General features: G+C 37.4%; 1 protein-coding gene across 1 annotated transcript in view; it reads right to left on the bottom strand.

The window, feature by feature from the left end:
• The window catches only part of COG5 (component of oligomeric golgi complex 5), a 179,434-nt gene that overhangs the window by 30,632 nt on the left and 133,557 nt on the right, over positions 1-15,245 (bottom strand). Inside the window, exons 13-14 of the mRNA XM_071552623.1 lie at positions 14,990-15,151; positions 12,928-13,027 (exon numbers count right to left, since the gene is read on the bottom strand). Coding sequence (XP_071408724.1) covers positions 12,928-13,027; positions 14,990-15,151 — 262 coding nt within the window. The remainder of the gene's footprint in view (positions 1-12,927; positions 13,028-14,989; positions 15,152-15,245) is intronic.

Raw genomic sequence — 15,245 nt, 5'->3', positions numbered from 1 at the left:
CAGTTTTCAAGCTGACATTGTCAACACTAAATACATTCCTAACAGAGGCAGCTGATGCTGCCATACCTCTGGCAGAAGGCAATCAATCCATCTGGGTCTTGGCCTCCTGCCTGCTCATAACAACTTATTATAAAGCACAGAATCCGTTCACAGAGTTTCTCAGTCAATAGGGCTTGGCCCTGGGATTTCTGCCATGAACTGCACATAACTGGGATGATTTACTATTGGGTTTCCTGTTTTCCATACTGGAGGAGGAGGATTTTACAACCTCTTTCCACTGAAGAAACTCAGAAGTTTAGTAGATGGGTTTGCTCCTTTTTGTAAAAAAAGCACCATTTAGCAGAAAAACACAGAAGAATCTGAACTCCATTAGTTATGCTACTTATATATTCGCTACTTAAAGGACAATTTGCAAAAGGAAGAGACATAATTTAGAGGTTCGAAGTGTAAGATTTGAATGAATGTGTCAGAGCAAATAAGGTCCTTGACTGATGAGGAAAAGTTAAAATTAATGTTCTGCTTTAAAAAAAATTAACTAAAATTTAAGAATAAATCATACTAAGTATTTATGTTCTTGGAATGGTTTTTAATTTTGCAAAGAAGAAATATTTCAAGACATGAAGAAAGGAATAAGCTGTGAGTTGAAGCAATAATTTTAAATGTACATAATAACATTTATATTGCACCTTCAGGACATTCTTGTAGCTTCCAGAACATCACTTTTTCTGTTTTTTTTAGCTTCCTCAGAAAAACAAAAATTTAATATTCTAGTAATATAGAATTTTGGGAAGAAAAATTTGAAGGGACCAGGAAAAAAGACCAAACATCATGCTCAAACTATTCATCTTAGAACAAGCAGCTTCCTCAAAACATTCCTTTGGGGGTATTTCTGTTTTGTTTCGGTTTTTCTTCCTTAATATTTTCAAAAGCCTAAGGACATGGAAGACAAACAGCAAATGGTCTTTCAGTAACAGAAAAGACAGGATTTATCTCCAAGTCTTTGAATCATCTGAGAAGAAAAATACTGTACAAGTAATCAAAAGTGAGAAAAGTTTCACGGTGCATAAATAATGAGATGCTTTAAAACAACTCTGCTATTAGAGAGCACTTCTAAAACCAGTTCCTTTAAGAAATCTCAGAGAATCCAAACCCTAGAACACCTGGAATAACTTCTCAGCTTCTGAAAATGATGCCCCTTGTATTATCCAGCAGGCCCAAGCCTGAGAAGGATTTCAAGGACAATGTGTGTGGATCCTGATACCTCTGACTTTAACAGCTTATTGAATTTTTCATGCTTGCCAAATTAATGACTGAATGATTAATCATATTTTATATGTAATCCCATTAGCTGCTGGTTTCAACCAGCTACTGAGAATGCACCTCCAGAGGTGAAGGGCAGACATCCATCCCCAAGACACAAGAGAGAGGTCCAGCATGTTAGGGTGATATTCACTTACACAGAAAAAATACAATCAACGTATTTAATTGCCATCTGCCTTCTGTGGTCAAGTCCTGGTGTTAATTGAGATTAGAATAATTCCACTCTGTAGAAGTTTATAATTGAATTACATGTGTTCCAACTCTCTAATATGAGAGTTGTTCCAAAATTGTGAAATTCCAAATCTTTTGCCATATCAACATACATTTAACCAAATCCTTTCTTGAATCATAGAATTTAATTGTGTATGAAATAATTTAGAGCTTACTGTAACAAAATAGTGTAAAGATTGTGCAATCATGCTCTTTTTTTTACCTGTAAGCAAAATAACATGCTACATATAAAGAAGTTTTTTAACCACTTTCTCACCAAGATAAAATGAAGAGCATAGTACTCTCAAAACCAGACTTTGATGGTTGGATGATTTTTTCTGGAGTTTAGCCAGTGTATCTTAAAAAAAAATCACACATTTGTTATGTGAGTCACGATCTAAGCAGCAAAAGACAACATGAGAAAGAAGAAAATGCTTCATGAAGTAATTTGGTGTAACTCTTTCCTCTTGATTTTTAATTCCATTTTTAAAAGTTTAAAAGCTTTTTAAAGTGATTTATCAGATAGATACTTCCAAGTGTTCTGTGACCAATATAAGTAGCTTCCTAATGACTGTTTCAACAAAGCTGTTCTCACCAAAAAAAAATTACGAAACCTTACCTGACTTTTGATTATTTTTAAATTAGACCAACTGCCATCTTTAGCTTTTATTACTGTACATGAAATAGTAATTACTCTGAAATTTTATTATATAATAGCCTCCCACATATGCTATTTAAATACCTATTAATGAATTCCTTTAATGTGCCAAACACTGAATTCATATTTTTGCGTTCTCTCATTTAAATAACATGGATACAAGTTTGTCATTGACAGTAATACCATATCTTCAAGGTACTGGTATAATACAATTAATTCATGTATCTCAAAAAACAAGTGGGGAAAATACAATCTTTCACATTACTTACACCATTGTAACTGACCCATTATTTACACAAACCTTTCCTGAGATGTCATTCACTACTGTTCCTGATGATTTGTGACTTTATTAGATTTCATACTTCCCCTCCAAAGTTCACAATATTCGACATTTAGACAGGAGGACGAGATACATTTCTCTGGAACTGTCAGACAAATCTCATTGTTGGAATATGTTCTGAATAGTGATTCATCTGCAAATGAAAGCTCACAATTCAATGTAACACCACCTAATAAGAGACACAGATTAATTCTTATAAGATCACATAATAAAAAAGGCAATCAGAAATTCACTTTGTGTCATTACAGTGAGGACTCATCATGCTTTTCAATTCAAAACCATAACAGGCCTCATAAAGTTGCTGGGGTTTAAATCTGGTGCCAGAATTCCAGTGTACTTTCATCCCTTCAGTGGAAGAATTTGGTTCTGGGAAGTCTTTCTCTCCCTCTCCACCCTGTTCCCCTCTACTTCATTAAATTATTCAGACAGTTAAATTTAGCTATGCTGAATAAGGGGATGGCTGGGAAAAAACCCAACATGGATACCACAAACCACTTGGCTGTGTCAGTGAACATAAGTAAACATCCTAATAGAGATGCAGCTCACATCCATTTTCTTGCTACTCTAGCCTATTTCATTGGAGGAACTTGTATAAATTAAATGGGCAAAACAATGTTGTTGGGTGGTGTAAGACACATTTCTTCTTGAAATACATATGACTAATGCCAGCTGAAGAATGCTATCCTTTATAAATGAGGTCTTCATTTCTTTTTCCATTTCCCTAAGAAGAAACCAGAATTCCAGCCCTCCTAGATCGGCATTTTCCTTTCTTGCAACATCTTACAGGTATCTGTCTTGCCACTAGGCAGACTGGGGCAAAATCAATGGAGAACTTGGTTGGTCCAGACCCTCTCTGCCTTTTTCTAGTCAAACACTAAGGATAGACCAAAAGGTTCAGAAAAAAACTCCTATCTCCATGAATACTCAGAGAAAATTAAGAACTGATCCTTCTCATCAAAGTGTTTTCTCATTGCAACATTTTAACTTTCAAATCCCATCCTTCTTTGCGTTCCTAATTTTCTAAATAATTTCACTGATTAAGACAAGCTGTTCCAATATAGTCTCTGGATAAGTTATAATACACTTAGTCTTTTACATTCTGGACAAAAATATGCTGTTCATATTGCTTATCATCTATATAACTCCCTGAAAACAGCTTATTTAAATCTGCATTGCCCTGATCAAGCATGAGAGACACTTTCTGTTCTACAACTGACACTATGAAAATTCCTGTCTCTCTCTCAGCTCAACATTTTAAGCTGAACTAATTGTTTTTCTATTCCCCCTGGCATTCTAGCCTTTTCTTTCCTCATTCTCTTCACTGCAACAAACGTTTACCAACCATCAAGGGCAGGCACTAATAAAGCAGAGATTATTTTTAAACATTAATAATATAAACCAAGATCAGAGCACGTATAATTGCAACCTCAGAACAAGAGACGCTGGAAGATCCAGGAAGCCGTGGCATGGTAGCATTACACTTTCAAAACTACATCACCAAAACCAAATTTTTTTTCTACTGACTATCATATATCAGATGCACCACAAACCTACTGAGAAAGAAACCATGAAAAAAAAAGACTCATCTGCTACAAATAGTTATGATGATGGGATGGATGTGCAGAAAGTTGAGATCTATTTTAAACCTCAGTAATTACAAACTAGTTTTAAAAAACACTCACAGGAAAGGATCAGCTTTTTTTCAGAAAATCTGAAAGACAAAAATAAATTTTCTAGAGTGGTGTGAGAAGAATATGCTCTGTTTCCTCACAGTCTGCCTCTTTTAAACTTCGCAAATCTCCCAAATAATCCACTCCAATCCTAAACAGTTAGATAGTGAACCAGATATATTTAATAAAGAGATATTAATTCCGAGTACACATTAAAAGTGGAAAATTGAAATTACCATTATGAGTAACTGCAAAAGATCAAGGCACCTGAGCAGCATTAGAGAACAACACTAGCTGAGGATATAAGTGAAACTGAATTTGGAATCTTGCACTTGCAAATCACAAGTTCAGATATAAACTTGGTTGAAGGGTGATTAGAGATAAACTGTTTGTCTCAGTTTCAGTCCTGGTGGAAAGTAGACAGTTATTAAAATCTTTGTAATGTGTGTATCACAGACTGACAATCTTACTTGAAGCCTCAGGAAGGAGACCCGTGATTGAAAAGGTCTGAAAGAAAATAAATTAATCTTTTAAAATTATTCCTACAGAGTAGAGACAGAGCACAACAACAGGGCAATGCACTGAGCTATACAAGCTTTGTGGGCAATACTAAAAATAATTTAAGAACAACTGCAGCAGAGCTGACTTTCCATTGTATATATTTTGATGCTAATCTTATGTAATACATTTGGTGCTGATCAGCATTACAAAGATCAGTGCTCTAAATATATCTGAACATGACAGATAGATAGATATTCTCCATCCGTTACATTCACTAAAAATAGAATATTAAATTGCAGAAGGGGTTGGTTGCACTGGCATCCAAAAAGGTGTCATCAGAGTTGGCTCAAAAAAATACCTGGCTACTTGAAAAAAGTGTTGAACTCTGAAAAGAGTTAATATCCGAGAGTTTTCTTGCACCCATTCAACAGTATTTGGAGTTGCCAACTAGCCACAATGCCACAGACAACTGTACTCTTTTCAAGGACTAAGATTCTGGTAGAAACACCAAATGCTATATGAAAATAAGTCAAGTACAGCTGACAAGCATTACAGATAGAAAAACATGTTTAGGAAAGAGTGCCTTTTGAAGCTCTGGAAACCTAAGAAAATCTTAAGACCAAAAGCAATGTTACTACAGAAGAAATCATCATCTCCTAAGTTTTGCCTTAGAGATTTATTTACAGCAGAAGGAAGAAAGTATGAATTCCAGATGCAAGAAAAAAATTAACCCAATCTGTCAGCATTTTAAGCTTCCTCTTGAACAGATTTTGCATGCCACTCTTGTTCATTCTCATTCACATACTGGCTACACCCATAGCAGTAACTCAGACGGTGCCAGGAAAAGTCGCTGGATCTGGCACACGCCCGTCTGTGCCACTGAGCTGTCAGGACAGCCACCAGCAGGTTCTTGCCCTGGGCCAAGAACCACCTTCCCCATCTCCAGCTGTGGCTCACGGAAGGCAACACTGCAGAGAGTGCTGTCAGAAGGGCCCTGGCAGCCACAGTGCCCTGGGGAAGGGGAGCCCTGCCCAGCTGGAGGCACTGCCCAGCCCCTGGGCTGTTCCCAGGCACCCTGCACTCACCAGCACAGACAGCACTGGCACCTCCCCTCTCTGAGAGTTGTTCACAGCTGGGATGGCAACCTAAGTCCTGAGTGTAGGCCATAAACCTTTACTGACCTTGTACTGCGAACTGAGAGGGAGATATTAACATAAACACTGGGGTGACATTGTAGAGCAATTCAACACACAGCCTTTCTGCAACAAAAAACAAGCACATTTTTGCTGATCCTTGAAGTGAGGCCAACACTAATCAGAACAAGACTCAGTGATACTAATTTGCCTTCCAACAGATGAGACCAAGCTCATTTACTCACACTTATTGTTCCAAGGATAGTTATATGTTTTTCTTTCCACAGCCACACCCCCACTGAAAAGCAAACCCAGATCATTTGGGGATAAGCAGTGAGTGACTCGGATACATATGTGTATAGTGTTTGACTATGAAGAAGGGGCTGACAAAGGGATGAACTGTTACATTTTTCTACTTCTTATGCTTTTTTTTGGTATTTACTTTCTTAAACACTAATGCACTTAAAACATCCATCATCGAGTACATGCTACTCATCGTTATGACAGACAGCAATACTTTACAGTAACATGGCCCCAGTTACACAATTTACTACTGGTTAATTGAAAAGTAGATCTAAGTAAACCCTCAGAAGGTTAGAAATAATGTATATTAGTTTTAATCATAGAATTTTTATGTTATTATATTTTTATGTTTTACATTTAAACATTAATGCAGTTAAATACTCAGAATTGTCTTACAACATCTGAAATCCAGTTTCACCATCGCATTCAGAAACAGGATCAGGCTAAATCAAAGCTTCCCAGTTACTTCCCAAGAAACTTTTAGTACTTGGCAGGGTACCCACATATCACTGCTCATATTCCTGCTCTAGTGCTCTGCTACTGGTGCACATTCTAGAACCATGCAGAGCACTGCGTAAGTCAAATATTGACTTAAGTAAATGTAAATAAATCTCAATATACCACTGAACTCCTGGATAGTAAGAAAGAGGTTGCCTACTCTGTACCACAGATATCAGCTGATGCTGACTTTTCCCTCAAAACAACCCAGAATCTTAAAACCTCATCCACTCATGAAAATCCATAAAAATTTCTTTATGTCCCAAGTGTACAGTGATCCATCACTTCTGGGACCGGAATAACAAGTTATCTCTCATTTTGCCTTTTGGCATGTCCAGGTCGTCAATATGGGAATTGATGTCCTGCCCTCTGAAGATACGTGACAACTACTTGGACCTTGGTGCAGTGACTCTAATTTTTGAGATGGTTACGTATTCCCTTTAATGTTTAGTCTCAAAATTCATTTCCATTACTGGGTCTTTAGCATTTTAACTTTGAGATATGTAAAATACATGAAGCACCATCTTATGTGTTCTTAAGAAGGCCAGGGAAGAATTACTCAAAATGCCAGAAAGGACTGTGCTCACTGCACAGTGCTTAGAAGTTTCCAAGTTTCTGATTATCAGGCAAACCTGATAATCAGAAAATGTCACAGCCACTGCACAGGCTAAACTCCTGATGAGAAGCCAAGCTACCATGAGCTATGGGCAAAGGATAGGTTAGAAGTTCTCCCAGAGCACTGCCCACAGCCTGTATTTCAGACCTCCACCTCATTCATCAGCTTTCGTGAGATGTATGGCATCAGTTCAACCACATTTAGTTGAGAGAATAAAAAAATTATTCAAATTCTCTATTTCCTTCCTCCCTCATCACACCCACTCTCCATCTCCACCTTTTGAGGGCTTCCTCTTTATGATTGCTTACAAGTCTGACAGTGGGAAAGATCTCCATTATATCATCTGCCTGCAGCCTCTTATCTGTTGGACAGATCTCTTTTTTTTAGACAAACATATTACTCCATAAAATACAATAATCCATACTTAGGAAACTCTCCCATTATAGGCAATTACAGCTCCCACTGATTTTAGCCTTATCTACCCTAACCTTAGGATAAATCTGCCTAGTATAATACGGCCATGCAGATTCTTGCTTTGTCTGTACTTCAAGCAGACAAGAACTTTCTCGGGTTGTGCTCCAAGCAGAATGAGAGTGTTGCTGCAGGTGCCACGGCTAAGCTGGTCACCCCAGACTTGAGTAGAGCTAAAATGTGCTCTGCCATCTGGGAACACAGTAGCATGAGTTTGTGTCTGCCTAAATCATGTAAGCATACCATTACATATCCATACATAGAAATGTTTTTTGAGATAGTTTGATCCATGAGAATTTGCCAGCATAATCACCCCCACCTGCTCTGAAAAGCAAGTGGGCAAACCTGATTTTTACAATTCTGCCTCTGCAAATGACTCTTCGCTTCTTTATTGGCCAAAAGATAACAGGTCATATTGTCTCTGATGATGTCTCTAGTGATGCCCTGTGGTGGGAGGAGGCAGCAAGATACAGCTTCTGTCAGACAAGGTGGGAAGGATTGCTGTGGGACTCTGATTACAATTAATAAAGACAGTCTGACTGTACTCTATGGAGGAAACTAGTAGAGGTCTCCAGGTTCAAAAAGTAGGAGAATCACACCTTTCCTAAACAACTGCATTTTCATGTTGACAGCACAACACATTTCATCTCTGTGCACTCGGTGGGTGTGTTAGTGTATTTCCATCCACCCACATGACAAGTTGAACAGGAACAGCACAAAAGTAAGAGAACGTACAGTACTTACATTCAGATAACTGAAATCATCACTCTAAAACCAGAAAGAATGCAACAAAACACCCAACAATAAATATTGTTTGAAACAGTCCTGTGCCTGGAAGGGAATAGACTAGAGGACCAAATAAGGTTCTTCCATCCTCTCTCTTTGAAAAGACAATGGATCTTGCAACTTATTTTTCTGCTTGCAGGCAAAATTACATCTCGTAAACTTTAGGAGATTTAACCCTTAATGTTTCATGACTTCTCCCAATAATACATCCAGCTCAAGTATCAGTTAATGAAATAGCTCTATCAGCAGCAAACCAAAACATAGTGATTGCAAAGTTGCAACAAAGGGATTTTTAATTATAAGAGAAATCAAGTACATTTAAAATTCAGCTCAGTAAATGACAAAATTACAGGCAATCAACTGGTGAAACACAGTTTTGTTTCACTTCCAATCAGCAGGTGACTATCTTTCTCATTTTTATATAAATAGATGAGAAAATTCGATTTAAAGTAGTGAATTAACAAAATCAAATATGAATGCAAAAGATTTCTGCAATCAACCAGGCACCTTTTCCAAAAATGAACAGACAAAATCTGCTCATTATTGAGAATTACTTCAGAGCACTACACTAGAGGAGTGGTGTTGGAAATGGAGCACAGGTACTACAGGGATCAGGGCACACAGCCCAGGGGCTGCTGCACGAAAATACTGGAACTTCGACAGTGCATGTATAAAAGTTAGTAATAAATAATTATACACATAATGAGGGTGCATACTCAAAAACTTTCCACTGATAGGGATGCACAACCAAAAAAGTTTAGAGACCACTGCCCTAGAGGATCCTACCACACAATGACTGCTGCCATGTCAAAGGCATCTAATGAAGATGTTGGTAAGATGTAACTTCTCTTTTACACTTCTTAACTACAGGTAAAAATTTCTCTAGGAAGTGAGTTTTGAGCTCCTTTCTTTTGTTAAGCAGCATGGACTCACATAAAATCCCCAAATTACTCAACTTTTTGTTTTCAGGAAATGCAACTTCCTGGTTTCTCACAAACCTCTTCCCTCTACTGTACGTATTGTAAGCATTTGGTGAAAGAGCTGATTTTCCTTATGTGACCAGTTAAACAAGAGCACAACATATCGTATGTGTCAATCAAGACAGGTAACTTAAGGTATTTGCAAATGGGAATGGATGATCCCTCTGGAAAACTCTTAAATAAAGGAGAAAAGTTAGTGTTCTTTTTCATCTGGGCTACTTCACTTGCAAGAGAAGTGCCCATTAACAAAATCTGGCTCATTTAGCAGCCATTATATTAAAATCTAAGTGATGGATTACGAGGTGCAAATGCAGAATGGGAAAATTTCGCTCCTATCCAAAACATGATCAAATTTGTTAATCTCTTTTCCAATCTGGAATGAGAAGGATGTAGAAATGGTGACTAAACAGAAACATCATGGTGTCTGTAATTATGAAGAGTTTGAACCACCTGATGCCAGGAAAATGTGAGTAAGAAGGGACAAAATAAAAATGGCACAGAGAATATATACGAAGCACCCTCCCTCAGCATCACCTAACAAAACACAGGATAGGTGGCAAATATTCTTAAATTAACAAATATTTTTTTTAATTTAGTGCAACGTATCATTATCCCTTCAAACTCTGTATAGTGAGAACATCTGCAAATACATCGTTTGAAATTAGGACAATAATTTTGAATGCTTCATGGCATACACCAACCATATCAAGCACCAGCAAGGGGTTAGCTAAAGATTCACTCAACAGCACAATGTATCTACCTACTGCTCCTAGAGGGTTATTTATATCTTCTCTGAAAGCTTTTGAACTGGTTAATACAAGAATAGGTCTCAGGCACAGGAAGAGCAAGTTCTTGGTGTGAGGAAAACTGAAAACCTAAAGCCAACAGTGTACAAAGCAACAAGTAACACAAACAAATGTTTTTGATTTACAGGAAGAGGTCAATTTTTCTTACTTGTTTTTGCTTTAGTACTATATGTACAGACTGCTAGATGCTGCTTCTGCTCAGAGGCAAAATCTTTGAATCTTGAGTAACAGTTTTCTTGGGGTTTTTATACTATGTAAAGACACCTGGAGGAACAGTGATGAAATCTCAGAGAATTGCAATTCCTTCTTTTGGGAAATTGAATAAATAAAAAAGCTGACATCAGGTTTTTTAGGACTGAAAATTCAGTTTTCACTATTCAAATCTACCTGCAATATTGCAACAACATTAAAAATTTTTTTCTAATTACTTTTAAAAGCTCCACCTCCATCTTCCTTCACTGAATGTTCTGAGATGCTTTTGTTTACTTTTAATTTGGAAGAGAACTCAATTTCAAATTCCTGCAGGAAATTAAATTTCCATCTTTAGCACTGCTCTACTACAGCTATCAGACACGAAGCATCTGGGCGGATATGTTACATGGTCACCCTTCTCAGCTTCACAAAGCTACCGTTGGGGGCTGGATTGAAAGATTGAATTAAGATTGCATTCTTGGCTACACCACTAAAACAGAATGAAACAGTGATGTCTGACATAGCTCCTGTTCTACACATGGTGCACATTTCCAACTCAATCTGTATGCCCAGAAATAGGTACAAAAAAAGGCTAAGATGTTCTAGATTATAACCCACAGGGCTGGCAAGGATGGCACAGGACAAGTGGGAGAGCCGTGCCCTGCTGGAGAGGCAGCTGGAGGCAGGAACGATATTTCAGCACTTCAGAGATGGCACTCACACCTATGCCTTGGCAACTGTGAGCACTTCTGGTTTTTAAATTTGCAACGTCTATCAGCAAGGAAAGAAAGAAATTTAAAAAAAAGTAGCTGTGTAATACATATTTGATGTTGTTCTATGGTTCATGGGCATGTGCTTGAAGGACATTCACGTTCATCCTGCCAGTCTGACTTAGCTTTTCCAAGTTTCAGGTTTACATTTTCAGTTTTCACATTCAAGGGCTCGGACTCCCTCTTTACTCCTACATTCTCTTACTTAAAGGTCAGATAATACAAATCCACAAATCATATAGTTAGCTATCAGGTCATTTCTACATATCTTTTCCAGGGTTTCCTGAGAATCTGATCACAAAACGATGTGCACTTCCAAACAAGCCACTGGCCAGATTCAAACTCTGACAGAGATGATGAGCACATCAGACCCTCATGCTTTCACAGTTACACTGATATGTCTTCCAGTTGAACGCCACTGTTTGACACTACAGTCCATGATATATAGACACAAACGTAATTGTTTTTACACCTATGATGATTCTCCCAACCTACTAAAACTCCTCTCATAATCAAATTTCACTCTGAAAATATGAAGCCATGATCTGCCTTTAAGGGCAGGGCCAACTTAAGCACTATCTTTTAAATAGCTAACAAAATAAGGTAAATACATACTTTTATTTGAAAAAATTTAAAATATTCTTTATGGCCTTCACAACTGCTTCATCTATGTACCTTTTCTACACACTAGTTTGCAAACTTCCAAGACAATTCATCCAACAGACAAGGTAAACAAGAATGTGTTATTGAATTTCAACTTTTTAAAAGCTATTCAGAGACAGCAGGAGTGTAAAAGGGAAACAGAAACCATACTAACTTAATTGCTGCAATGCTTTGTAGCCAAATGGTACAGAAAATTGTTAGCAAGCATCTCTCTTTAAATAAACCATATAGTAAATGAATGTTGCTGGAGTCTGAGTTTGCTGTCAAAATTAATGTTGTTTATTAAATGAAAATCTTGTTTACAAATACGAGCAGTTAGTCATTTCTTGTGGGTTTGCATATTGCAGAAATTAATTTTCATCTCTTCATAAGAAACGCATTAAAATTTCAGCAACACATTTTAAGAGAAAATTGTTTATCTTAAATTATTTTTTTTAAATGATGACAACATTCACTGTACTTTCCACTGCCTTTTGGGGGACTCTTACCCAAAGGATAAGGTTTTGGGGGATCCTCCCTTTATTCAGGTTAACACTAGATACCAGTGCATGGCAAATGGCTGGAAACATTCGGCAAATGCGAACCAATCAAAAGTCAGTTAAATATATGGCAAATAATAATTACAAGAAAAAATAACCCAAAATGCTTGCAAAGAGTGAAAAATTATATATGAATAGTCCAGACTTTAATACTATAAAGATTATGTATCATGTAACTGATGTAATATCAAATGTTTAATTGCTCTTATTTGACTTAATGAGAGCGACAACTTTTTTTTAAAGTTAACATGGCAAATTCAAATTGGAGTCATACAGACAAATTTTACTGCTATCAATAGACAGTGTTTATCTGAAGGCAGAATTTAACTGAAAACGTTTCCAAATACAATGGAAAGCCAATTGGAAGGTTTTGTCTATCTAAATCGCTTTATTGTTAAGTTGCAAATCTACAAAAGCCAAAAACATTGTACATAAAAAATCACTGGTTTTCAGAAATTTAAAATTACTTACAAGCTGCTCAGACTTTACACCGTAAAGCTGAATGGTCTTTGCCACATTTTTTGCCACAGCCAAACTCAGGTCTGGATCAACAGCAGCCACATTTAGCTCACTGGAAGCAAAGATTACCAATCTTAATTAGCAACTAAACAGTGCTGTATTTAACCAATAAAGATCTAACTATGAATACGCAGTTACGTGGCATGTCAGTTTAGAGAGAGTAACACGTACAACCAAGTCTTTCCACGCACAGTAATTCAGTTTACAATTTAACAAGTCATTTGGGAATTTTATGTGCAGTGTTCCTATTCTAGTAAAAATGAGCAAAGTTTAGGAATGACACTTCAGTATGAAATCACTATTAGTAAGCCATTCAAAAATATTGACAGCAATTAACTACTTTCAAGCTTAGGCAGCAGCCTTCAAACATTACAGGTGAATACACAGTCACTCAACTCCAGAATTACATGAGCTGTGCAGAAATACCCAGGGGATGCCTTAGCTTGACACAACTAATAAGCTGTGTTTTAGGCAATCCTGTATAGTAACAGAGGCCCCAGAGGAACGACAGGGAACAAACGAAGAAGGAAAAGACTTCTATATCACTTCCCTTATGTCTTTTTAAGAGCCTCCCCAGCTCTCCATTGGCTGGGGTTGCATTCAGACCAACATAAGAACTGCCATGTTGCTGGTGATGGGATTAACCTCTCCCAAAAGCTGGAGAATCACTAGGCACCCAAACCTGGAATAACCTTCTCCAAGAACTTGCAGGGCCCCAAACATTAGCTAAATGTCACTCTGGAAAACTCAGATGAAATGTCTTAATTTTCCTGTTGTTTTCATTTCTTCTTTGGAAGAAGCAAAACAGTATCAATCATCACACCAACAGACACCTTTTGAGTATCTGCAACTCACAGCCACAAGTACAGTGTCAGTATTTAGTATTTTACACACACACACATAACACATACTATGAATACTGTTCACCATTTTCAGAATTTATTAAACAGAGTAGTTCTTATCAAAATCTTATGAGAGAAAATGTACTATTGTTAATTTATGTATCTCATTCTACAAATTCTACTTGAAGAGTCATCTTTACCTACTATCTTGCTGTTTTACTCTAACAGAATACTTACACCAGGCATTATCACTTGCAGTCAAGCAACTATTATCTTCTCTTAGACACAGAATAATTAAGGTATCAGTATGTGTGAAGTTTCTTTTCCTGATCTTTTATAAGCATAAACATTAACACCTAAATTAAAATTTCATTTATTCCATAAAAACAAAATACAGATAATAAATAATAAAATTTAGTATTTTTCATGAATAATAATGAAGAGGTGATTATGTCACTGTACTCAGCGTTGGCACAGCCTCACCTTGAACACTGTGTGCAGCTCTGTGCCCCATAATTTAAGAAGGATGTGAAGATACCTGAATGTGTCCAGAGGAAGGCAACAAATCTGGTGAAGGCTGGGAAGAATGTCCTGTGAGGGATGGATAAGGATTTGGGCATGTCTAGTTTGGAGAAAAGGAGTCTCAGGGGTGACCTCATTGCTCTTTACAGCTTCCTAAGCAGGGGAAGTGGACAGGGAGGTGCTAAGCACTTCTCTCTGGGATCCAGTGAGAGAAGGTGTGGGAATGGTACAAAGCTGCACCAGAGAGGTTCAGACTCAACACTGGGAAGCATTTCCTTAACAAGAGGTTGGTCAAACACTGGAACAGGCTACCTAGAGAGGAGGTCAATGCCCCAAGACTGTCAGTGTTTAAGAGGCATTTGGACAATGCCTTTAAAAACATGTTTTAGCTTTTGGTGAGCCCTGAAGTGTTCAGGCAGGTGGTCTGGATGATGACTGTAGGCCCTTTCCAACTGAATTATTCTATTTCACTCTATGCTACGTTATCCTAGCCTAGACTAGCCTATTCTTAATTTTTACACTAACCTGTTCTATAATTAAAGCGTAACCAACCTTTTACAGCTGAGGTCCAATTTCTAAAATTGTAACTTATGAAAAACTACGTGATACATGTTGAGTACTACATTTTGCAGAGCCTTAGATGTGCATACCTGGCTATAGCTTTAATGATGCTGTCAAGCTCGTCAGAAGAGGGAGGATTCCGACCACCAGGAGGGAAAACAAGATTGATGGGGTCGAAGAGTCGAGACAGGGATTTTGACAAATAAGCAGCTTCATATTGTTGCAGTGAATCTTTCAAGGCCTTTTCAGGACTTTGGGTGTAAGAAAAAATTACTACATTTTAAATTAAAACACACAATAATATTAAAACTTTCCAGACCATACAAACTTAGCAATTCCAAAATT

The sequence above is a fragment of the Pithys albifrons genome, chromosome 3 (assembly GCF_047495875.1).
Source record: "Pithys albifrons albifrons isolate INPA30051 chromosome 3, PitAlb_v1, whole genome shotgun sequence".
Classification (NCBI taxonomy): domain Eukaryota; kingdom Metazoa; phylum Chordata; class Aves; order Passeriformes; family Thamnophilidae; genus Pithys; species Pithys albifrons.
The sequence above is the reverse complement of the archived record's forward strand: the minus strand, read 5'-3'. Positions and strand labels throughout refer to the sequence as shown.